This window comes from Panulirus ornatus, chromosome 17 (genome assembly GCF_036320965.1).
Source record: "Panulirus ornatus isolate Po-2019 chromosome 17, ASM3632096v1, whole genome shotgun sequence".
In the NCBI taxonomy this organism is placed as follows: Eukaryota; Metazoa; Arthropoda; class Malacostraca; order Decapoda; family Palinuridae; genus Panulirus; species Panulirus ornatus.
This window is the reverse complement of record NC_092240.1, coordinates 17,418,215-17,445,780: the sequence shown is the minus strand read 5'-3', so window position 1 is coordinate 17,445,780 and position 27,566 is coordinate 17,418,215. Positions and strand designations below refer to the sequence as shown.

The window sequence follows — 27,566 nt, the reverse complement described above, 5'->3', positions numbered from 1 at the left end:
TTGAGAAAGTGCAGAAAAGGGTAGACAAGATCATTGTCGACCCGTCTTACACCACCTGTCAAGTGGCATACGAGACTCTGGTCCTCGCTGCTCTCACCAACAGTTCGGATTTAAATTTGTTGCATCATTCCCTCAACCGACGACCACCTTACGTCCAGATGAGATCCTTCGTCCCCAAGTTGCAGTTCGGCACCAGAGCCACATCGATCCATGCGAGCCCGTATAAAGCTCTACAACAACAACAACAACAACACCATCTTCCCAACCATCGGTTACGTCGTTACGTCAGTAAAGTGTTCATCAACCTCCAGCATTGTACTGGTGTGAAGACTGGTTGTTTAACACCTTCAGGCTCTGCTGAAGTTAATCATTATCGTGAATCTCTCACACATAAACAGGCACGTGCCCTCACACACACACACACACACACACACCCATACAAACACACGTAGACTATCAAAGACAACAAAGACGAGATATTACGCACGTAGTATATTACTGATATTACACAGTTACTATTAGAAAGTGAAGTGGCAGTGAGTATTAAAAGCTGTAATGATAAGTGTAACTGTGGTTGTGAGTACTATAGTGCTGGGCTGGTCTTGTCTCGTATATTACTGGTTGATCCCTGTGGTGGTGAAGGCGGACTTCATGACCAGTGGAAGTCTGGCGTGAGTGTCATGTCTCCCCGTGTGTCACTCCTCTTCCTCATCTTCACCTCGAATGATGTCTTGTAGTATTTCTCTGCCCAAATGTTACCCCTTATCTGATCACTCATGGCCAGTAGAGCAGCTCGAGGGACACTTGTTATGTTTTCTAACCAGTGTCGGCTACAGCACTGAATGCCGCCGATATACCGCCAGTGGCTACGGCGAAGGTCCTTCGTCCCCGACATCAACTCACAGCCGTAGAACAAGTGGACATATTCCCTGGAAACTATCGTTCCAACATGCTCTTCTTGATCATGGGAAACGTCGTATGATAAAGATGAAGAGATTAGGTATGTGCACCTTAACATGCTTGGTCAGGAGACCCCTCACTCCCCAGTGTAGACGCGGGTTCCTTAAACAACGTTGATTTGAAGAATAGTTACCACACAGCTCAATGGAGCGTTCTTAGAGCCGATGAATGAAAGCAAAGTTAACGTGCGGTTGAACCGTATACAAATATGTTATCCTATGTTCATTTGACGAGCAGGCAGCACGTGACCCCCGTACACGAAGTAATGAGGACTGGGATATGTGATTGAAGACCTCAATACGAATGTTGCATGTCAGGAAGTAAGCTGCAGAAGTATGTGTGTGAGAAAGCCTTGGGAGTCGACATTGTACTTAACCTATCGGCATACTCCCACTTCAGGAGGAACTTAAAGGAGAAATGTTTCTTCCTGTCAATTATAAGAATCACGTTGAATCACAGAGGTAAGGAATTGTTCACCAAACTGTTCAAGGTATAAGTTAGGCCAAAACTAGAACATGATTCTCAACTTTTTTCACAGCCTTTGTAGAGTCTGGAAGAACTACAGAGATGTTCCAAAGGAGGGCAACAAAGTTGGTACCAAAATTGTAAGACGTGGGTAACAGTGCGAGACAAGACACCACAAGTGTGTACTTCACAGACGACACAGACTTGACCATATCCTCTAAGTTTCTAACACAGTTTGAAGACGTCAGTATAGAAAAGACAGCCAGACGCTTTAAGAAGAAATTTAGCTAGAGACGCGAGCAAAAATGTTGATAAGGACTTTTGAATTATCAGACTAATGAATGATTGTGTAAACTAAATGACGAAGTTCAAAAGTCTGGGAATTCTTCTGACAACGTCCAAGAGATGGAGTTCTGCGAGTGTAGAACTCCTCTTCCCATACTCTACAAATGGACAATCAGAACAGCTAATCACACATATCCTTTGGTATTACTTCAATGAATAACGCACTGCAAAACGTGGTGAGGATTGGTGGGGTGGTTAAGGAAACAAAAAAGTTCGAGCAGAGTTTTATTGCTCTAACGTTCCGACACATCGTCTTGTGACGAGAGGACATTGTGGGAAAACACAAGGTTATTATGTGACCACTGGAGGACGGGACGTCCCTTCACTGGAGGTCTTGATGGGTTGTTTCCTGATGGTCTTGACTTGCTCGCTAGCTCCGTCCTCTCTCCTCTGCTCGTCCATTTATCTTTGTCTACCTTCACCACAGCTGTCGTGGACGCTGACGAATCCGCTCCTACTGCATGCGGTAATTTCCAAGCCTACTGTATAGGAGATGCCGCTGATGCCTTTCTTACTCTCTTATTCACTTCTTCATGAATTACCTCACCAACGTTCCACTCGAAGTTCTCTGAGGACTCAAGTCAGCCTTGTGCTTACTGATTCTTTTGCGAGCTCCCGTCTTGTGCACTGCCGTATCATAAGTGATTCTATCAGGTACAGAACGCCTCCCCTTCCGTTTATGAGGTGGCAACTGTTGCATGGGATTTTGTAGACGACAGTTGCTGTAGTCTTGACCTCCTCTCTCTTTTCAGGTCTGACCTCTTCTTTTACCCGGTAATGTGACAGCGCCTCTCTACATCCCTTGCTGATATCTAAGATTAGGCCTGCCTCGCGGGAGAGACCCACTGAATCTCTTCTTTCTACTTCTCTAGATGAATTTTCTTATTGACCAGCGTCCTTCCCTCGTCCTCTTACGCCTTGTCTCTTGATTCATCATTAAACCTTTGGGATAACTCGATCTCCTGGACGCTTGGTGATAACCTCCGTATTATCTTCAAGGTATTCTTGACCAGCAGATCCTGAGCGCTCTCGTCAGGAATGTTCTCGTTACTTACCACTCTTAACTACGATGTCACATCCTCTCGTTTCGTTAGGTTTCTGTGGCTGGAAAATTTTCTGCCTGGGAAACTTCTCCAGTTAGACGGTATTTAAAACTGGCGGTCGTTCTTCCTCACTGTGATCTCTCCTCCTGTTCTCCCTTCACTATGATCTGGGTGATCTCACACTCTCTGTTGAGTCCTGTTACTTCATTATCCAAGAATGTCCTCCTTGAAATGATAACAGTTACATTTTCGACGTATCTGCATCACGCAGTGACGGAGTACAGTGATTACTCCTCTAAGGGAGGGGGGCATATTTGGAGAAGGAATGAAGACGACTCGGTCATGTGTGTGTGTGTGTGTGTGTGTGTGTGTGTGTGTGTGTGTGTGTGTGTGTGAACATTCAGATCAGTGAGAGAAGATGAAGGAAGACTGGCAGTTGCAGATGTTATCATGTTTCCCACGTGAGCAAGCCTCGAAATATTCGGTGTACAAAAACCAACGAATAAAGACAATTTCATGTCATGTTCATACTTCTCCAGACACCACTGGAGCAAGCCTCTTTATCCAGACACCACTGGAGCAAGGCTGTCTATCCAGACACCACTGGAGCAAGCCTCTTTATCCAGACACCACTGGAGCAAGGCTGTCTATCCAGACACCACTGGAGCAAGGCTGTCTATCCAGACACCACTGGAGCAAGCCTCTTTATCCAGACACCACTGGAGCAAGGCTGTCTATCCAGACACCACTGGAGCAAGGCTGTCTATCCAGACACCACTGGAGCAAGGCTGTCTATCCAGACACCACTGGAGCAAGGCTGTCTATCCAGACACCACTGGAGCAAGGCTGTCTATCCAGACACCACTGGAGTAAGGCCATCTGTCCAGACACGAGTGATGTGACACTGATAAAGACAGATGAAAGCAAGGTGTCCCACTAATGGACAACCCCCTTCCTCCTCATACTGCAGGCATGAGTAATTACAAACAGATAGTCAGATGTAGTAGTTACAAATAGGTAATTTCATATTGGTAATTACAAATAGATTACCGTTTCATGGAAGTGTTGCAGGTACAGTCTGAGATAAGCTACACTCAGACGCTTATATATATATATATATATATATATATATATATATATTCTTTCTTTTTCTTTCAAACTATTCGCCATTTCCCGCATTAGCGAGGTAGCGTTAAGAACAGAGGACTGGGCCTTTGAGGGAATACCCTCACCTGGCCCAATTCTCTGTTCCTTCTTTTGGAAAATTAAAAAAAAACGAGAGGGGGAGGATTTCCAGCCCCCCGCTCCCTCCCCTTTTAGTCGCCTTCTACGACACGCAGGGAATACGTGGGAAGTATTCTTTCTCTCCTATCCCCAGGGAATATATATATATATATATATATATATATATATATATATATATATATATATATATATATATATATATATATATATATATATATTTACCTGGTTACAGGCTTTGAGTTGTGGCTGAGGCAGACTAGTAATTGATACTGACTGGTGATTAATGCTGATTGGTGACAGGATTTTAAGTGACTAACCCTGACTGATTCTAACTGGTGACTGATGCTGTCTGGCGACCACTGTTAATTGGTGGCTGACACCGGCTGGTGACTGATACTGATTGGTGGCTGGTCCTGACGTGTGACTGACAGAAACTTGACGGGTTGCTGCTAGTCATCGAAACACACTCACACACACACACACACACACACACCAAGCTTGAGTGGGGGGGAGGGGAGTCATCTAAGTAGCTGTAATATAAACAAAGCAAACAATATCAACACAGCAATATTTTACAGCAAAAACTGCGTGCCATAAACAAGCAACAGAAAAAATATATAAGAGATTAACATACAGTACAAGGGGATGTGTGAATGATCAGGGTATTGGCAGCAACACTTGCATTAAGGTATAGATCACAGGGAAGGTACGATGTATCGTGTATAGCGTCATGCCAAGCTCTTTGTGCACACTAGTATATTTGCAGCCGTTATCACAGGACCTGTTAGTGAGGGATGTGTGGCGGAGGAGGGAGAGATGAACACAGTGACATCCACTACTGTGATAACTACTGTACGGAAGAATAAACAGGCGAAATTGTTCATTAATAAAGCAAACACAGCTATAACTTATGGAGACAGTGACGAGGTCACCGTTAGGGAAGCAAACACACACACACACACACACACACACACACACACACACACACACACACACAGAGGAACGTTGTGATACAGGCAAACACAACAACATGGCTTTGTGAAGGTCGAGCAAGCAGTGAGAGGCCGACATTGTAGAACCTGTGACGAGAACAACATGAGCAAGAGGCTGGGTGGGAGTGGCGGCAGCAGGAGGAGGAGGAGGAGGAGGAGGAAGACATTGGCAGGGGTCTACGGCTGCCCCTCGTCACTCTGGGTAACATTAGGCTGCATGTTCGTCTCCTGCCTGTTGCTGAGTCCCGCCCCACTCTTGGCCCGGCTATCACCCAGCTTCCTCTGCATCTTAAACCGCTGGAAGGACCTCGACAAAAGCGCCAGGACCTGCCGGAACAGCCAGGGGAACTCCGTCATGGGTGGTGTTTACAAGACGCCGAGAGCCCCTCTAGTCACGTGCCTTACAAGGCTTCAAGACGGACACACAGCGTCACGGTCTGAGAGCTCACCAGCACACCCAGGTCTTCGTGAGAGCTCCACCACACTGCGTGGGGAGTGCTGACAACAACACGCCACACACACCGCTAACCACAGTGGCACTCGAGACAACCTGGCCACTCGGTAAAGATTCATTGAGTCTGAAAATTATGTCTTTATTGGGGAAGAATCTGGAGGGTAATGTTCTCATGTCCTGCAGTACTCCCGTACCTTCATCACCTCCAGATGGCTTTATTACAGTGTTATCTAATATTGGTTATCATTTTTAACAAGATGATAATAAGCTCAGATAAAGGCCAGCTAGATGATAAAGGAAGAAAATCTAATAAGAAACCAAACATTACTGCAAGTAACCTGGTTATAACAGATGAACTATATTGCTGTATTGTGATAACCTGTGTCGTCATCAAGTATGCTTTCTGCTGAAAATGTTTATAATGGTCACATTCCTGTATCCTGCTTGTATATCATGTAATGACCAACCTCTGGTTTATTTTCATATTATACGGTTTTAAAAAGGTAAACAAAAAGTAATAATTACTTCGGGACCAATCTCTCTGAGAGGGTCATGGAACATATATATATATATATATATATATATATATATATATATATATATATATATATATATATATATATATATATATATATATATATATATATATATATATATTCCTATGAGTCCACGGGGAAAATGAAACACGATAAGTTTCCAAGTGCACTTTCGTGTAATAATCATATCATCAGGGGAGATACAGGAAAGAAAAATATGTCACTTGATAAAAAACGAAGAGACGTATCTAAGGCGCCATTTGGTAAACAAGTGACTGTCCAAGACAGACAAACTTATTATGCGAACAAGAAGGGGAAACGTTTACAAATTTTATCAACAATAAAGCTATCCAATTTGTATAGACCTTTACTAATATTAAGGTTATAATTCTTTCTGTATTTAATAATAGAAGATTTAATAATATTTCTCGTGGTACTGGAGTCAGAGTTCATGACTGAGATGGCATTACCCCAATCAGTGCAATGATCATAGCTTTTAACGTGATTAAACAATGCATTTTATTCTTGCCCTGTTCTTATACTATATTCATGTTGCTAAAGTCTAACAGAAAAATCCTTACCAGTCTGCCCAACATGAAACTTATCACAATTTCTACGTGGCACTTTATAGGTGCATCCAGGAGAATCTTCTGGTGAGTTCCTGATCAAGATATGGCATCCTAACTACGTATTTTCGTTTTTATATCAACTGACTTATATTTCTTTCTTGTATCTCCCCTGATGTAATTATTACACGAAAGTGCACTTGGGAACTTATCGTGTTTCATTTTCCCCATGGACTCAGAGGATAATAATAATAGGAATGATAATAATAATGATAATAATAATAATGATGATAATAGTAATAATGATGATGATATAATAATAATAATAATGATAATAATAATAATAATAATAATAGTAATAATAATAATATTGATAATATGAATAATGATAATAATATAATGATGACAATAATGTTAATGATGATTATGATAATGATTATAATAATAATGATAAAAATGATAATAATATTAATAATAATAATAATAATAATAATAATAATAATAATAATAATAATAATAACATTGATAATAGTAATAATATTGATGATTTTGATAATAATGATAATGATAATTTATGATAATGACAGGAATGACAATGATGATTATGATACTGATAATATTTGTTACTATTATTATTATTATTATTATTATTATTATTATTATTATTATGATTACATTTATAATTATTATGCTGTTAGTCGTTCTGACGGAGTATGGTAATTATGTAACAAAATGATATCATTAGTGATGGTAGTGTTGATAACAATAAAGATGATGAATAGATATGAGTACTACTGTAAACAACTAACACTACTGTTTCTGTAAACTACCACTATGACTACTACTGTAAACTACAGATGCTACTACTGTAAACTACGACTACTGTAAAAATCATGACAACATTGACTGAAATGATATATAAATCCATTACAGGGTACTGAGTGTATGGACCAGAAATATAAACACGTAGAAACATTAAGTCATCACAGTACCAGGGATTGAAGACACGAGGGATGAAATGTATAGTTTTTTACCATTAGATATTCGTCGAGACTCTCCATTATGTTACACCCTCTGGTATACATTGGCAAGTGGAGCTATGTGAAGTGAGAGAGTCATGGCTGGTGGTTTAATGAAAAGAGAGGAGATGGTGAAAGTCTTGCCTAAGATGAAGTGCGGCAAGGCGGTTGAAGTGGATGGGATTGCAGATAAATTTCTCAAGAAAGGGAGTAGCAGTGTAGTTCATTGGTAATTTAGTATAATCAGTGTATGTATGGCTAAAGGTGAGGTGCCTGAAGAATCACGGACTTCGAATTACAGAAGTATAGGTCTGCTGAGTGTGTCTGGTGAATGGGCTCGAATCATAGGCGTGTCAGGTACTCCATTCCCAAGCCAAGTGTTCATCCTCTTCTCGATGTTGGTCGATGAATAGTGTACCTGCCCTCGGCTGATGTATGTGTGTGTGTGTGTGTGTGTGTGTGTGTGTGTGTGTGTGTGTGTGTGTATACACACATATGGAACATAAACAAGGTTAAGAAACGGGGCAACACGAGTGTAAAAGTCTTTCTCCCTAACACACAAATAGTAATTACAAGGAGTAATCACTTACACACACACACACACACACACACACACACACACACACACACACACACACACACACATACAGTCCGTGTCAGGACATTGTGTGACTCACAGTGTTAGGTATATATGCATAAGACAGGATCATCGCCGTGTGCTACATAACACTTCATAATGGCTGCGCACAACATAACATGAAAACTGGGTTTCGCATTGTTTAACATGACATCATGATTGCGCACTACATAGCATATCATAGCGGCATACTACATAACATGGCAGTACAGTTTTGCATTACATGACACATAAACATAGCTGCGCACTACATAACACAAGAACACAGTTGCGCTCTGTCTAACACGACAACATACCTGCCCACCAGAAAACACGACGGAGCGTCGCTACAAATGACGCAGTCATCGCTGAATGACGGTTATGAAATAGTTCAGCTCACGCGGTCGTAATCTAATCATACTCTAACAGGCAGCCGGCCCCCTGATCTGCTATTATTTATCATCGACCTTATGTGACCTCATGTGACCTAGGGAAGGTTATAGGTCAAGGGCCCAAGCAGGAACACAGCAATGACCTTCACAGCAGGAGGTCCATCCATGTTTGAACTCCACCAATCAAATATCCCCCATGTTCCTCCAGGGGCCCGTCGTAATTACATGGAGGCCACGTCTGTACAATTAACTCTGCTGGCATGGCCGACCTAACTTTCCCTTTAAAGACCCTCGCATCAGTAAGGGCAGTCACTTGGTTACCTGGCTCTCAGACACCTGCAGACGTCCACCATGTGACTCATGGTTCATCACTCTAGAGCAGGGACTTTGTGGTGTCCCATATCCCATGGCCTCCTCAAGCAGGATCCTCGTGGGACATCATCAACGCCATTTTCTACTGCAGTTCCTATAGAATCTTGGCTGCGGCTCTGTCGCTGCAGCACAGACCCAACAGCTGACGGGTACTTTGTAAACTACAGAACCTCAACAAACTCCTGTCACACTGGCAACAAAGCCTCGGGACCTTGGCCTTTCTCGTTTGCTTCACGACCTCGCGATCATGTCACACCACCTCTCCTGTAGCTGCTTCACGAGACTCAGGGACTCACTCCTATACCACACCTGTTTCTGCACCAGTGCCACTGGACTCCTGCTATGCCTGCATACGTCGTCTCAACTCATCTTCTTACTTAATCTTGCACAGCACCTGGCCTGAGCCACATCACCCGTGTTTCCATACTCCTCTCTTAATCCTCGCCATTGAAAAGAACCCAGACACAGTATAATGGCACCGCTGAACACGATGACATACCTGGACAGTGCACAGCACGACAGTTTTGGTTTGCGCTGCTTAGCATCACCCCAGTACACGACACCATCACTTCGCATCACCTGTCACCACAACATAGACGCTCACACACGCTATGTTACAGAGTGGCAGTGGAACAAATAAAGAGGAGTGTGACGGTGTTATCATTCTATGGAAAATATCCAGGTAATGTGAGGTGTTGCACGGCTCCGGCAGCTGGTATGGTGGTAGAGACGAGCTGAAAGTTATCGGTAACTCTGACACGTCACCACCATGTCTCCTCCAGCAGGTAATCTCGGTGTTGTGTGTCAGTAATGAGGAGGAGCTCAGCATGTGACATATTTCCCTCAGTGGATATTGTTGTATTTATGTTGCTGGAAAGTAGAGTTATTCTGTATCTTCCCTATTTCCATCCTTAATTAATATATTAATTCAGAATTCTCATCTGTATAGTGTATGCGTTTCTTGAAGATGTATTTATTGCTAAAATAACACGGGTAAACTCCCCTGGAGGACGGGGGATGCGGTGAGGCTGGAGTTGAGGGTCGTGTATACTGTGTCTGGATGATGGAGTGGTATAAGATCAGAACCTGTGGTATTAATCTTCGGAGCTGCCCTGGCCCGTAGACACCCTCCCCCTCATCCATATTGATCACTGCCGGAGCAGTGCCATCAGGGATCGTGTAAACAGTCTTGTTATAGGATCTTCTTGTCCTGGCCTTTGCTAGGTCAGAGCCAGGTCATCGTCTTCATTTGACCCTGATATATCAGGTTATACACAGGTCACCGTCGAGCTCTGACACTGACACTATACTGTGTCATCGATCACTCAGGACCTCATCTTAGCAAGTGTCGTGTTTGACAAAAAGGTTTTTCTTTTTCCCTAGAGTGTCAGGTACTCCAGCACACTGTGTCTTTGATCTTTTATACTGATCACCAGAGCTGATCGTTCCTGCCTGAATAAACGAGTGAGAGGAGAATGAATGTAACCATTACCTTGTGCCAGCAACGGGTAAGTAGCATTGTTATTAATGGAAAACGTGACGTAGATAGAGAGATACACCTGCTGCTCTCCGTCATGCAGAGTAGCTGGTGTGTTATGTTATCGTTACGTTACAGTGTCGTGTGGTCTGGCACACTCTGGCCATCCTCGTCATCTCCGCCCAACTTGCACTATCTTCTAATATTTTAACCTGTTTTATTAACCTGACGGACAAATCCTAACCACTTTCATTTGAATATCATCAATTATTCCTCTTTCTAAGGTGTTGAGAGACAATCAGTGCGTCTCACATTTACCAAAATCAAATGATTGAGAAGTTCTTTCACATTCATAAACATACGAAAGTGTATTACTTGTCAATTTTCATGTTATTGTCCACGACCTCCAGATGCGAGGGTCAAGGTTGGAGTTGTAACTACAGACGAGATCAGCGGTAACGAGAAGGTTTTCACGACCTCTGCTGATGGTTTACGCTCAGAACATAAGTAACTCAGTCCACCGGAGTGAACATGTTATCACACTGTTCATCTCTGTCGTGACATGGGGTTATTCTTTCCGTTTCACTTCAATGTTTCAGACTGCAATATAAAAAATGACTACTGTGATAACGTAGGTAGGTGACGGAAGTAATTAGAGCACCATCTACTGAAGTACTGTTATACTTGTGAATAAAGAGTAATAATAGTGAATGCAGCAACCTGGGTCAGTGGGTTGTAAGTCACGGAAAAAGAAAAAAAAAATCTGAAGTATTTACGGATCAGTTGGATGCCGTCAAACCTTCTCACAACTAAAAAATGAAAATTTTATGAAGTGGACGAGACATGAGATGCAGGGAGGCAGGCAACAGAGCAGGAACATAACGGAAGTGGACAACAGTCCCTCCCCGTTGGTGTAACAGGCAGGGAGGGACAGGCAACGGAGTCAGGAACATTACAGAAGTAGACAACAGTACCTCTCCGTTGGTGTAACAGAAGATGATGGCAACAACGGCCCCGGTGCTGCCCTCTATCACGTTGTTGAAGATCTGGTAGAGGTCGTGCCAGTCACAGCCCAGCTCCTGGTGCCGGTAGATGGTCACGATGTACTGGAGGCCGAACAGCGGCACCACCATCATGGTGGCGCGCACCGCCTTCCTGCCGGGGGAGGAACACCGTACATTGGTGGCAGCAGGGGTGTGTGCGGTGGTATCTTCCAGGTGAGGTACAGGTGCTCGTGTTCCCTGCCACACACCTCCACCGCCTCTGCCTGACTCCGTACATTGGTGCACACAAATTTACTCACCTTCAGGACGTATGAGACAGATCATGGATGAGGACCTCAGTAAAGATAACAGTGATTCTTTAATAAGAATGTTGGGCCATTCCTCAAGTGTGTTGTTATGTGCGAGTAGTGTGATACATGCGTTGTGCAACTTGTGATTAATGAGGCAAACTATTAACGTTTCTTAAGTGTTCTTAATATTCGTACGGAAGGAAGGTTTGTGGTAGATGAAGGGTATTATAGAAGAAGGAAGAAGAGAGAATCGAAGACACTGAAAGGTAGGATAGAAAGTCCTTCAATTTGATATATATATATATATATATATATATATATATATATATATATATATATATATATATATATATATATATATGTATTATACTTTGTCGCTGTCTCCCGCGTTAGCGAGGTAGCGCAAGAAAACAGACGAAAGAATGGCCCAACCCACCCACATATACATGTATATATATATACGCCCACACACTTATATGTACATACCTATACGTTTCGACGTATACATACATATACATGCACTGACGCTTACATATATACACATGTACATATTCGTGCTGCTTTTATCCATTCTCGTCGCCACCCCACCACACATGAAATGGCAACCCCATCCCCCCGGATGTACGCGAGGTAGCTCTAGGAAAAGACGACAAAGGCCACATTCGTTCACACTCAGTCTCTAGATCGGGTGCATTATTTTAGACATGTTAAACAACCTAGAAGCATATCTTTCTATGCAGTTTTATCTATTCATTTTCCCTAGAGCCTTTATAGTCTTTCAAGTGTCATTAAGAGAGTCTGTTGGGCAGAACTCTGTAGATGTCGATGTTCCGCTTTACCATCTTGGGATCATTTTCAGGAATGAATCAGACTAGTGTTTTGTGTGTGGAGATTGTCCCACATCGGGTGTGGCACGGGCCTTTTGGTTCTGGCGACCCGTTCAGTGATTCCGGCTGGGGCTGTCTGCTCCAACTCCACCTGTTGATTTAGGAAAAAAAAAAAAGACACAGCAGACATGCCGGATGGAATGGCTGGATAACCCAGCAGACATGTTTGCTGACTTTGCCTATTGATGTAGAAAGACACAAGAGGCGCGCAAGTGTGTGCAGGCCTCTGGTCAGTAAACGCTCACCACCGCCTTCCACTCTTGGAGGTGGTCAGGCTGGGAGTGGCGCGTCGTCACCCTGGAGCCAGAGGCTTGATCCCTGGGAATCGCTCTTGCTGGCAACAACGTTTAGTTGGTCTGAGCGGATGATATCTTGTGATAACACGGAGCAGGTTTTGCACGTGTTGGGTCTGAGTCCTGCAGACTTAGTGATGCTGGCGGTATTGTATGGTCGTCTGCTCTATAAGTCCCGGAGACTGGGTGTCACTTCGCTGTCAAGAGGTGGTGTTCCAGTTGGCCTGTTGCTGGCTCCTGACACCATGCTCATTCCTCGATGACTCCGTCGACATTCTGCCAAGTACATCACTACCACATTTGTACCTTAGTCTTTGTCGATGAGGAGTGACTTGGGTCTGTCTCGATAATGTCTCATCAGTGTACGATGGTTCTCCGCGCGTGGCCACCAGGTGCCATCTGGCAGAAATGGACCCGTCGTTGAAGATGTGGAGGAAGTTGTTCATCGTGCGGCGCCTTGCTACATTTCTTATGTGGTTCTTTCTTTGCCTCAGTCTCACTGAAACATGTGTGCTTACGTTGGCGAAACGAATGGCTGACTTGGCCGCCTCGCCGGCGATCTCATTTTCCTCTCTCCCTTTGTGGCGGGGAATCCAATGGAGGATGACTTGGCTGGAAACCCCTGGGGTGTCGCAAGGATCGAGGTCATGAGGTTGATGTCATCGCTGGAATGTGATTGCTGCAGCGCTTGTAAGGATGTACGGAGTCAATGTTGATTATGAGGGACTCGGAGTGTTCCGTCGGTGCGTGATGCAGAGCTTTGGATAGTGCTATCAGCTCTTGTTTGTAGAGTGGAGCAGCGTTTGCTTAGTCTCCAGAGGAGAGTCTGGCCCTGGCCAGTCTGGAATGTCACAACGGACCCTCCTTCCGTCTGGTCCAAAGAGTCGCCTGTGAAGTACGATGCTGCTTGTGGTAGCGTCACAATGGCTAATGACTTCCAGGGTTAGTCTTTTGAGGTCCTCTCGCTGGATACTTCACTCACTGGCTCCGAGTACTGTGACTGCGAAGATGGCTGGTGGAGGAATCCACGATGGTTGAGCAGTGCCCTCGTTGCTGCGAGTGTAAACAGATATACAGAGACAAGGAAATTCATGTGAAAATGGATCTTAGGAAGAGCCAATGATACATGGAATGTCATACACTACCAGAGGTAGACAGACAAAAAGAGACAGATCGATATGAGAAGTAGACAGGCAGACAAAAAGAGACAGATCAATACCAGAGGTAGAGAGGGAGAAGAGGGAGAGGTGGGCTGGTCACTACAGACTGAGGGAGAGAGGCTGGCCACTCACCGGTACTGGCTGGGCTCGTTGGCGTTGGTGGCCCTGACCTTGCTGACCAGGATGCGTATGATGTTGACCACGAAGATTATGTTGATCTACAGGGAGAGACCAGGAGGCGTTACTACCGGGAGAGGGAGAGATCACGGTGGCTAGTATCAGAGAGAGAGAGAGAGAGAGAGAGAGAGAGAGAGAGAGAGAGAGAGAGAGAGAGAGAGAGAGAGAGAGAGAGAGAGAGAGAGAGAGGATCATGAGGTTAATACATAATAAGCTGCTCTTACAGTTTATCCCAACCTGAACTTTTTAATTCAGTTTGGAAATAAAAAAGATTTGCAGAGAATTTGATGCATAGAAGATATTTGAACACTATTACATGCTTCGACCCCATGATAACAGTTGTGAATACTTAGTTCGAACATTCTGAGCGTTCAAACCCAACTTTGGGGATTTCGAGGCTATATTCCTGGATTTAAACCCATGGGTTAGACATTTAAACCCGCATTCCGAAGCTTCGCACCTGACTTTAGAGTTTCGAACGCCCATTCCGGCCTTCACATGCACATCTTAGATTGTTACCCAAATACTTGGTTATGGCGCTGCATTACGAACACAGAACTTTAATTCTAGGCTTCCAGACCAGATTTTAAGTCGTGACCTCACACTGTGCAGTTTGTAAGGTGCCTGATCTCCTGTAATGTTGTGAAACCAAGTGTAAAGTGAACAACGTTAACAGTTTTAAGGCCTCATACAATGGTTTGATGCTGAGGTCTCTCTCAGTCACTCCAGTGAACCAACACTTCAGTAGATCTCAAGTTTCCCTACTTTGGGCCACAGGCGGGCAGCTGGCATTCAGTCCACAGACACATAACCCCGTCCACGTAACACTTGACAACACGTCACCCACAAGATGGGTTTTTCATAACTCGAGACTATCCAGCGGTGAGCCCTCCTGGCTCTGCATTTTGGCAAAATCTCGTTCCAAGTGCTTTATGTACTCTCTCTCTCTCTCTCTCTCTCTCTCTCTCTCTCTCTCTCTCTCTCTCTCTCTCTCTCTCTCTCTCTCTCTCTCTCTCTCTCTCTCAAGAAAGGCACTTGATAAGGACAGGTTTCATTATTCTTAGATAATGACCAGCACATGTGACGGTCATTTTTTTTCTCACACAGAAAGAGCCACACAAAAACGCTCAAATATTTACCCACAAATGGACAGAATAACCAACTCACCCACCTCCTCCTCCAAAGACAAACATAGAATAACCCATTCCCTCACACACCTCAGATCCTTTCCCCAAAACCCTTCCCGAAATCCCCTTCCCCAAATCCTCTCCCAGACTCCCTCGCCCACTCAACCAAGCATACAGGAAAATCTCCTCCCCCAATAACACCAATCATTCTCCCACGCTCACCAACCAGCGCACACGTTACTCCTGGCCCTCACACACACACACACACACACACACACACACACACACACACACACACACACACACACACACACACGCACACACACACACACACAGTCAGACGCAGGGGTAGAACAACCAGAGGAAATACTGTAACATTAAATTAAGCAAGACTCTTGTTAGAAAAAGATGTAAAGAAATACTTTTATAGGATAAGAGTTGTGGATTATGATGACTGAGGACGTAGTCACTGCAGGCCGCATGTGATTACCTACGTAGGTGGGTAATTACACCGACATAGTCTCCTCTCCAGCACGAACAAGGTTGTTTACACTTTCTCCAACACCAACACTCTCATATTCCCTCCAGACCCCAACACTTCCACACTCAGCCACACCCTTCAGCACCCCTACACCCGTGCCCCAGGACCCGCACCCGCCCATGCCCAGGGACCCAAACCCGCCCATGACGCGGCCCTGACACCCTCCCCGCCCAGACCACGAGACACACCAGGATGGCCAGGAGGGGCGGCAGGTTGATGATCCAGTCCAGTCTCTCATTGGGGACGATCCAGCAGTGTGTGTTGTCCTCGCCCAGGCCTCGCACCACGCTGTACACCGTCAGCGGCACCAGCGGGAACCCTGCGGGGACACTGCTGTACTAGGGGCTCAACGGGAACTCTACGGGGACGGTATTTTGTTTGTGTGGTGGTGTACGTGGGGGAACATATGTGGTTGCTCCACCAGTATCCTTACGGGAACACCTGCTGTACGTGGGTCAGTGGTAACAATGGAAACCTTGCTGAAGCACCTACTGTACATGGTTGTGTACATGGTGGATGGAAACCCTGTAGAGAAACCACTGTCTGTGGGGAAGTGTACCTGGTTAGTGGTAGCGGTGGGAACACTGCTGGAGCACCTGCTGTACGTGGGGGCAATGTACAGTCACCAGCACTGCAAACATATGTACTCCACATGAGGGTGTGGAGGCCCATGGACCAGATGAAGGTTATCCATACATGGTGAGGATGTGTGTGGGTACGCTTGCCAGGCCGCTGGAAGTATTGTTCATAATGTTACTGGAGGAAGGTGAAGTGCCAGAGGAATCGAAGAAGATAATGTCGTGCTTGTCTTTGGGAAGGATGAACATGAAGTTGCACTGGACTACTGACCAGAGTCCCTGACGAGTGTGGCATGCAGAAAACTAGAAACGCTAAACAGAAAGCAGATGGATGACTACCTGCATAGGAGAAACTATTAGAGTACGAGATAATGTGGCTTCAGTCGAAGGTCATACGTAGCAAACCTGATTGACTTCTATAAGAGTGAGTTCTGTTGTGAACAAGAGGGAAGGGTTGGTGGCCTGTGTGTATCTGGAGGGGAACAAAGGACGCATGTCAGAGGAACCTTCTCGAAATGGGTGGAGGTCACCAGTGGCGTGCCGCAGGGCTGGACTCGGGGACTATCGGTCTTCTTGATCTGTGCACATGACTTCCTAGGAGGATTAGACTCCTTCCTAAATATGTTTGTAGATGATGCCGAGGTCGTGAGGGAAGTAATGGGTGAAGGGATATGCATCACTGTACAAGTGGACCCAGACAAACTCCAGATTTATTCTGATATATGGTTGAGGAATTTCAACTGTAGTATTTGCCAGGTAATGAAGATGGAACGCAGTGAAAGACCTCCATAAAAATTTGATCGAAGAGGAAATAAGCTGCAGGACTTTGTGTGTGAGAGAATTCGAAGTTAACATATTACCTAACCGCTGGCCAGAAGTCCAGCTTAGGTGAATTGTAAAGGAGACAAAGTGTCAGCAGGCAAATATTGAAGTAGTGTTTAAGTATATGGTTGACGCATTATTCAGCAAACTCTCACATTACTGTCCCAGTATAAGTCTCACAATTACGGTGATGATAATATTTACATTGCTGTATCAGTTTTAGAATCCTTGGTGCACATATACATAGTCGCAACGATTATATCAAATCATCGTATTTGCTTTTACATAACTGTGAAAACAGTTAATTGTAATTGTCGCAAATTAGTCGTTTATAATTTGTTCATTATATTTAGATAATTATTGCTCTATAATGACCTAATGTTATTGACCGGGTCTGTACTGTCTCGGTAGCACGACGCTGGTTCCTCTTACTATCTCGAACAACGACTGAACGACCCTTGATGAGCATTACCGTACGACCTTTGATAACAGCGGTGGTTTGTCCCTCTGGTATATGATGACCTGACCTTTCACCTGACTCTTTAAAGGTTAGGTCGGAGGTCAGGTTGTCATGCCCAAGGGTCGTACCGTCACGGCTGATGTTGACGTATATAGTCTAGTTCCAGGGGTTAAAATTTGTGATCAGGTCACTCCTTACTCTTCTTTCTACCATAGTAGGCAAATAGAAGGCCTCTAGCCTTTCAGTGTAGCTTAGCTCCTTTGATTCCCGTACCATCTTGGTTGACCTTTTCTGGACCTTCTCTGTTAGTTCTTTGTGTTGTGTTAGGTGCAGTGACCAGACCTGAGAAGCATATTCTAGTTTTGGCCTCATGTAGGACGTGAGCAGCTTGCTCAGTATTGCCTTACCCTCATACTTGAAAGCTTTTCTAATATTTGCCAGCAGACAGTTTGTCTCCTCTAGCGACAGGTTAGGGACGATGTCAACCCCGAGGTCTCTGTCATATACAGATCCTCTGGGTATTTCAGTTTCATACAGGATGAAATTCATTGACAGTGTGGCCCACCTTTATTGTGACCCATCCTCGTTAATTTACCTTCACCCGGGCTGAATTTCATCGACCATGTAACACTTTACAGGCTGGCCAGGTCTGCTGTCGGCTGGTGCCTTTCTCCTCGCCTTTCACTTCCATCATGAACTATGCGTCATCTGTGTGTGTGTGTGTGTGTGTGTGTGTGTGTGTGTGTGTGTGTTTGTGTGTGTACTAGGTCATTGTGGATACATAATTAAACAAGGTATAAAGGATTATTCATGCATCCCACAAATTTAATTTGAATAAAAATCATTATTGAGTAAGAATTTAATTATCTTAGTATAATTGAGATTTTATCAGTATCGCTCACATCCCAGCTGGCGCTTCAGGTCCACTCAGAACGCGCCTGGCCTGCCATACAGGAGACACAACACTGGCTGCCTATCAGTACACCAGCACGCTCATCCCAGTCACTGCTACAGAATCCTTATATTTATTCACGCCACACTCAGCATGCAGCAGGATGATCTGTGGGTAATCAGAACGCTCATCTGATCCTCCTAGAAGAACCAAGACACTCAGTCAGTCAGTCAGTCAGCCAATCAGTCAGGGGGCTTTTGTTCCAGACAGTCACGTGGTAAGAGGCAACTCAACTGATATTGCAAGATGCCAATCACACAGTGTATTCAGGACGCGCTAAGATGACCCGTTGCTAATGAGGGAGCAATAGGACCCACCCTCATGAGTCACACTCACCAGCCACAAAGACAATCAACCACCTGATTAGAATGCTACAGGAAATTAATCTCAGTCGAACACGAGATACGTAGATTCTTGTGATCCATTAGGAAACAAGTGCAGTCAGAGAGCCACTCAGTGAATGCAGTCCAGTAAATAGAGCCACTTAGCCAATCAAAGAGCAGTAGGATAATACTCAGCCCCGTCGTTCTTTTAGCCAATCAGGAGGTCTTTGAACACTCTCCTTCAACTAATTAAGAGCCATTTGGATATTCACCCCAGCTAATTAGGAGGCGGGAAGATATCTACACCGGTCAGTCCCAAGGGAGTGGTGGCACACGCGCCAGCCAGCAAGACAGCAGAGGGAAGCTAAAGTGTGATCAGGTTGCGGTCAAGTACTGGATATAGTCGGTCATGAGACGTGATGACACACACCCTCGACAGTCAGGAGCCTTCCTTGTGGACATTCTCTACAGCCAGTCATTCTCTCACTCGCCGTAGCCAATTACTGTGAACTCAGGTAACCAGTCAGGATGCTTCCGGTCACACTCTCGAGCCAGTCAGGATGCACTAGATGACTCGCAGCCAGTCAGAAAGCAGTGAAATTCACCATAGCAGCCAATTATGATACCCTTGTACACTCATTCCAGCCTATCAGTAGGAACTTTGATTTACCCCAGCCAATCAGAAGGAACTCATACTTACCCCAGCCAATCAGAAGGAAATCACACTTACCCCAGCCAATCAGGTAGAAAACGACGAGGCTGTTCTGTTCGGCGAAGGCAGAGGCGAGGAGTTTGTGCAGGTAGAATCCTTCACACAGGTACCACATGTAGTTACTGAGGCTGGTGTACTTAGTGAGGAGGTTCAGCGTGATGCACCACGGAGGGTTCTGAGGCAACCACGCCCACACACGTCCACAGTGGCACCAGGTACGGAGGATGTGGTATGTTCACAGTGGCACCAGGCACGGGGAGCATAGTACATTTACAGTGGCACCAGGTAGGAGGAGCGTGGCACATCCACAGTGGTACCAGGTACGGAGAAAAGACATAATGTTAATGATGTTGAGAGCGTACATAGTGGAGATAAGGTTGATGTATGTAGAATGGTTGTGAAGAAGTCAGGACATATTGGTGACACCACTACTAGATAAACTCTCTCTACCTGATTATCTTTTCCACTTGATTGGGGAATCTCAGGAACGAGCGAGCATTGTCCACCAAATTTGTACCAAAGTTTTCCATCTACGGACGAGTCCTACAGATTGCTTCATTTATCTTATTTGACCATTTCATATGCCCATTAACGGCACGTGCCATCCCGTTCCCTAGTACCATTTCGATGCAATTCCTTCTATCTAACTCACGCTACTTGTCATCCTAAATGTTCTGGCTACGTTGCCCCCAAACCCTCTTCCACTCCATCCCTCTATCTCCTCTTTTGTCTCGCTTCGCTTTCCCCTCTTGCTTCACCGGTTTCTGAAAGGTAGATCATGTGTATGAGTCTCTCTTCACTCATCCTCTCCATATGTCAGCACTGTTTCAGCATACCCTCGTCAAGTCTTTGAATCAGACTTCCCTCACTACCGCAACTTTCTTTGACATAGGAAGACACGGAGATGGCACAGCATGTGGCCGGGCGCGAGTTGATGTAATGGTACAGTGACTGAAGTAGAGACAGAGAGAGAGATGATACTGGTAATGACCAGATACACTGTGAGATGATAAAAAACTTTAGATAAGGCAGGAAGGCGCGAGAGACTCCACAACAAAGGGCATTACACCATAGTTGAGACTGATGACCTGGTGTTGGCCAGGGGAACCGCAATAAGACTCAGACGAAATGTTATGTGGGTCAGAGGTGCGATGGTGTGACCCAGTTACACGTGCCTCTGACCCATCAGTTGTAGGAAGATACTGTGCAGTTTATCATGTTGCTCAGTTTCCTTCTGTAGTCTCTACTACGACCCTGGCATTACTGCATGACACTCCTCACCACGTACATGTTGCAACAATTATGAAACTGCTGTTAATTTCTAGTATCTTTTATTCTTTTATGATTATAATCCAAAATAGATATAACCAGTACTACAATTGCTCTTATACCGGCAGCCACCGCGTTACCTGTATCTATTTCAAATGTCATATAATAACCTACGATTATGTAGTTATGACAAAATTGTCAGGTTTTTACAAAATAATTTGCATCAGTTTTCTAGCCTTTTTGTGAAGAGTAACATTTGTGAAATATTCTAACTTTGATATTTTGATAACTGTTCGAGACAAGTTGAGATTTATGCCTTACGAACATTTGAACAAAAACATTCTATTTATTTACGAAACTTGTTCTAGAATATGCATTATTATTATAATTTTTATTATTGTTATCATTATTATTATTATTATTATTATTATTATTATTATTATTATTATTATTTTCTTTCTTTTCTTTCGTACTATTCGCCATTTCCCGCATCAGCGAGGTAGCGCTATGAACAGAGGACTGGGCCTTAGAGGGAATATCCTCACCTGGCCCCCTTCTCTGTTCCTTCTTTTGGAAAATTAAAAAAAAGAAAAAAAAAAAAAACGAGAGGGGAGGATTTCCAGCCACCCGCTCCCTCCCCTTTTAGTCGCCTTCTACGACACGCAGGGAATACGTGGGAAGTATTCTTTCTCCCCTATCCCCAGAGATATTATTATTATTATTATTATTATTATTATTATTATTATTATTATTATTAATATTATCAATATTATTTCTAGTAGTAGTAGAAGTAGTACTCTTATTTTCATATGCATGAACCAGCTAGCTCTGGTTCGGGTCCTGTAACGGGTCAGGCTGCCCATCGACAGCCCAACTGTTCATCCTCCTCTTTACAGCTGGTCGGTAGACTTAACCACGTCTCTTTAGCTCTTGTGTATAATGGGACAATAATCTGCGCAAGTGTTGGTGTATGTTTCAATCTTCTTGTTAAGAAGTTAGACAAAATAAAATCAATATCTTTTAGAGCAGAACATTTCAATTTCAACTTTTCGTTTTCTTTTGATTTCTTGGGAAGAGAAAGAGGCGAAAACCTATTCATTATACTGATTGGATTCAAACATTTCCTTAATGAAAATCACGATGTTTAATGATACTTCTTTTGTTATTGTTCTGTTGTAAAACACTAGCCTGAGAGTGAGTGTGTTCTTACTGCCAGTTAAAGACTTGGGGGAGTTAATGTAAGATGTAAACTTCCTGAGCGTGGAACATGCTGCTAGCATTGTTGTAACACAACTGCTGTTGTGTTGAACTTTTCATGCTGTACGGTGTGTGCTGAACAAGACTACTGCACAGCAACAGTCAGGTCGTTCTAGAGTACGAACGGCACGGCCCTAGAGCACGAACGGTACGGCCCTAGAGCACGAACGGTACGGCCCTAGAGCACAATGGTATGGGCCTAGAGCACAATGGTACGAGTCTAGAGCACAGTGGTACGACCCTACGGCACGGGGTACGACCCTTGGGTACCTTCTGACTAGGCCATTATGAGTCGGGTAAAAGTCCAGGTCGTCATCATAGCCGTCGTACTCAAGGGTCGTACCGTCCTACTGTCGTACTGAAGGTTACTACCGTCGTATTTAGTTGTCGTATCGTGGTACTCAAGTGTCGTACCGTCCTAACTGAACCTGACCTGATCTTCGAGTTTTGTCTAATTGTTTCGGCACCAAACGCTGCGCATCCATTGTACCTTCCTCGTCGTCCCGTGGCCGGTGGCACAATAAAAAGGACAGAGAAGGCAAAAAAGGACCCAGGAACTGGATTTTCAAACTTGGACACTGTTACATGAGGTCTGCTTCAGTAGGGTGTCACGTGCTGCACGAATTACGAAGGCCTGCACGAACACGAACACACGAATCCTTCCGTAATTCTTGACAGGACGTTGTCATCCATAACGGAGGAAGTTCCTGATTGGTCCAATCTGGGTGTAGGCTCTTGCCAACAGCCACGGTAATTTGACGTTATTGTACCATAAACATGGGACACTGGCTCCCGGTCATGCTGCTCCACGACGGTATGAACTATTGCCTGACCATTACCACAACCCGAGAACAGTCCACAATAAGACCACCGAGATCCAGTGTTTGGCATCTGTGTTGAACATTATATATATATATATATATATATATATATATATATATATATATATATATATATATATATATATATATATATATATATATATATTATTTTATATATTCATTATACTTTATCGCTGTCTCCCGCGTTAGCGAGGTAGCGCAAGGAAGCAGACGAAAGAATGGCCCAACAAACCCACATACACATGTATATACATACACGCTCACACACGCACATATACGTACCTATACATTTCAACGTATACACACATATACATACACAGTCTTATTCATATATACACATGTACATATTCATACTTGCTGCCTTCATCCATTCCTGCCGCCACCCCGCCACACATGAAATAGCAAACCCCCCCCCCCCCCGCCCCATGTGCGCGAGGTAGCATTAGGAAAAGACAACAAAGGCCACATTCGTTCACACTCAGTCTCTAGCTGTCATGTAATAATGCACCGAAACCACACCTCCCTTTTCACATCCAGGCCCGCCAAAACTTTCCATGGTTTACCCCAAACGCTTCACATGCCCTGGTTCAATCCATTGATAGCACGTCGATCCCGGTATCCCACATCGTTCCACTTCACTCTATTCCTTGCACGCCTTTCACCTTCCTGTATGTTCAGGCCCCGATCGCTTAAAATATTTTTCACTCCATCCTTCCACCTCCAATTTGGTCTCCCACTTCTCGTTCCCTTCATCTGTGACACATATATCCTCTTTGTCAATCTTTCCTCACTCATCCTCTCCATGTGACCAAAACATTCCAATACACCCTCTTCTTCTCTCTTAACCACACACTTTTTATTACCACACATCTCTCTTACCCTTTCATCACTTACTCGATCAAACCACCTCACACCACATATTGTCCTCAAACATCTCATTTCCAACACACCCACCCTCCTCCGCACAACCCTATCTATAGCCCACGCCCGCAACCATACAACATTGTTGGAACCACTATTCCTTCAAACATACCCATTTTTGCTCTCCGAGATGACGTTCTGGCCTTCCACACATTCATCAACGCTCCCAGAACCTTCGCCCCCTCCCCCACCCTGTAACTCACTTCCGCTTCCATGGTTCCATCCGCTGCTAAATCCACTCCCAGATATCTAAAACACTTCACTTTCTCCATTTTTTCTCTATTCAAACTTACCTCCCCATTGACTTTATATATATATATATATATATATATATATATATATATATATATATATATATATATATATATATATATATATATAACGCTACCTCGCTAATGCGGGAAATGGCGAATAGTACGAAATATATATATATATATATATATATATATATATATATATATATATATATATATATATATATATATACACATATAAAGCCATTATTTTTCAAACCTTCTGTATTATAAAGTGTCGGTCCTTTCTGTCTGTGTGTCTGTCTGCACACATGACAAGGAAATTGCCTGAAGCACGATAACAGACACAGCTGTACGTACCCAGGGGAAGTTAGCAGACGTATGATGACTATGCTGTTGCCAATAATTCATCCATATCCTTAGCAGGATAGAAATTGCTGGCTTGCGGGGTGCTATATTTTCATGAAAATATGTTAGTGTCGGGTGGGAAGGTTGTGCAGTCAATATAGGAGGTGAGAAGAGGGGAAAATGGCGGGGAGGATTAGCTGGAACCACTGAACAATGCCATTCCGCCCTTCAGATTGTGGGTTGACCAGGCAGCGAGGGCGTAGTGTTCAGGTAGGGTTTGATGACCAGGGAAGAAGGGAGTGGTGGTGTGCCAGGGTGTGGGAACCTTCCGCAAGAGCAAGCAGACGGAGGCCTGGATGACCCGAATCTGTGCTGAGACGGGACTGCGGCACATTATGTTACGGGAGAGAGTCTTACGCTTTTGTTGTCTCGTCTCTTTATATTATACATATGTACCATGTTTACCTGTGTGTGTATGCACACACACACACACACACACACACACCTGGCTTAGGCTGTAGTGTGTGTGTGTGTGTGTGTGTGTGTGTGTGACCACAATTCATCATCCCAGATTACAGTACGAGTAATATGTTCTTGTAGGATTATTGAACAGTCACCAAAGCTGGTATGCTTATTACTTACTTGTGACTGGGGGAAGGTCCCTGCTGACTTTGAAATTAGTGGGTCAAAGGTCAGGGTCATGACCCCTCATCAAATACGTACGCATCCTGTGGCGACCTCCGCCGCCAGCCACACATGGCTCTGTCAAGCCAGACGCGAGAGTACAGGAGAGAGAGAGAGAGAGAGAGAGAGAGAGAGAGAGAGAGAGAGAGAGAGAGAGAGAGAGAGGCTACCATTCACCACACGACCTTCCTAAGCCCTTGAGCACCACAGTACGACCCGTAGGTTCCCGTGGTGACTTGGCCATCCGTCTGGCTCAAGAATCAGGTCAGAGGTCAGGCCACCATAGCCAAGGGTCGTGCAGTCGTCTGTATGGAGTTGGTGTGGTGTCGACGGCAGGCCTACGGTTGTGGCCTACAGTTGTTACAACATTGTTGTACGTGGACTGGTTATAGCCGAGGGGACGATCACGATGCGTCTGACTGACACTACATGAACCAGAAGACTCGGTGAACGACTGATGGTCAGGAGACGTTTGCCTAGACATGTAAGAGAAGTCTATTATATACCTGTTATATATATACCTCCTGTTTAGCATACCTGGGATCTGTTATACCCCTGCTCTATAGCATCCCTGGGATCTGTTATACTCCTGCTGTATAGCATCCCTGGGATCTGTTATACTCCTGCTGTATAGCATCCCTGGGATCTGTTAATCTCCTGCTGTATAGCATCCCTGGGATCTGTTATACTCCTGCTGTATAGCATCCCTGGGATCTGTTAATCTCCTGCTGTATAGCATCCCTGGGATCTGTTATACTCCTGCTGTATAGCATCCCTGGGATCTGTTATACCCCTGCTCTATAGCATCCCTGGGATCTGTTATACCCCTGCTGTATAGCATCCCTGGGATCTGTTATACTCCTGCTGTATAGCATCCCTGGGATCTGTTATACCCCTGCTCTATAGCATCCCTGGGATCTGTTATACCCCTGCTCCATAGCATCCCTGGGATCTTTCAACCACCTGCTGGATGTATGAGCTACACACCTGCTGGATGAGCTACGTATCCCAACCGGATGAACGACGCACCTGCCATGATGTGACACACCTGACGGATGATGGGTCGCAGTCCTGATGGATGATGAGCTACACCCCTGTTAGACGGGCTAGATAACTGACACACCCGCCGGCTGAGCTGTACATCTGCTGGATGATGAGCTACACACCTACTGGATGAACGACACACCCTGTCCTATGAGCTAAACGCACTGTTGGATGAGCTGCACACACACACACACACACACTCAGGAACGTGCCAGTTACCTAATGGATGAGCACCGCCCACTGATGGATGAGGTATACACCTACTGGGCGAGGGGAAGTCTCTCGGTGACCTAAACATCTGCTGGATGAACCACAGCGGATTGATGATTCACACGTCGCTGGATGCGTTACACATCTTCAGAATAATCCGCACATCTGGTGGACGAGCTAAAAGGCTACTACATGACTTTAAACCCCTGGTGGATTACTTTTATATGTCGTGGATGAGCCACACACTTCCTGAATGAGCCACACACCCGTTGGATGAGCTACAATTTACTGGATGTGCTGAGCACTTGCTGGATGAGTAGCAAACCTACTGGATGAACTACATTTCTGTTGCGCGAGGTAAGTACAGGTTGGATGAGGTACGCACTGTTCGGATGAACAACAGTATGTGTACGTACTGGTATATGACCCAGCCACACCCACTGACGGATGAGCTAACTGCCTGTAAGATGACTTACACGCCTGCTGGATGATCCATACTCCTAATGGATGACAGACACCCCTACCAGACGAGGTAAAAACGTACTGGATGAGCTACACCCCTGATGGGTGAGGTACATACCTGCTGGATGAGGCACATACCTGCTGGGTGAGGTAAATACCTGCTGGATGAGGTACAAATGTGGTAAGTGAGGTACACACCTGCTGGATGAGGTACAAATGTGGTAGTTGAGATACATACCTGCTGAATGAGGCACATACCTGCTGGGTGAGGTACATACCTGCTGGATGAGGTACAAATATGGTAGGTGAGGTACACACCTGCTGGATGAGGTCGTTTTTGTACAGCTGGAGGAACCTGAAGATGATGACCCCCACAGCCTCCAGGAGCAGACTCAGGAACAGGTGTTTGTGAAGCGTGATCCGGTGCACTCGCAGCTGCCTGCCAGGACACAGACACACACGCACTT

At 44.7% G+C, this 27,566-nt stretch overlaps 1 protein-coding gene across 3 annotated transcripts in view; it reads right to left on the bottom strand.

The window, feature by feature from the left end:
* Positions 1 to 4,218: 4,218 nt before the first annotated feature.
* LOC139754585 (parathyroid hormone/parathyroid hormone-related peptide receptor-like) overlaps positions 4,219 to 27,566 on the bottom strand; it is a 187,014-nt gene continuing 163,666 nt past the window's right edge. For all 3 annotated transcript variants that reach the window (XM_071671990.1, XM_071671991.1, XM_071671992.1), the window contains 6 exons: positions 27,418 to 27,538; positions 19,827 to 19,983; positions 16,150 to 16,280; positions 14,249 to 14,334; positions 11,457 to 11,637; positions 4,219 to 5,377 (listed from right to left, as the gene is read on the bottom strand). In XM_071671990.1, the coding sequence (XP_071528091.1) occupies positions 5,228 to 5,377; positions 11,457 to 11,637; positions 14,249 to 14,334; positions 16,150 to 16,280; positions 19,827 to 19,983; positions 27,418 to 27,538 (826 nt within the window). In that variant the 3' untranslated portion in view covers positions 4,219 to 5,227. The remainder of the gene's footprint in view (positions 5,378 to 11,456; positions 11,638 to 14,248; positions 14,335 to 16,149; positions 16,281 to 19,826; positions 19,984 to 27,417; positions 27,539 to 27,566) is intronic.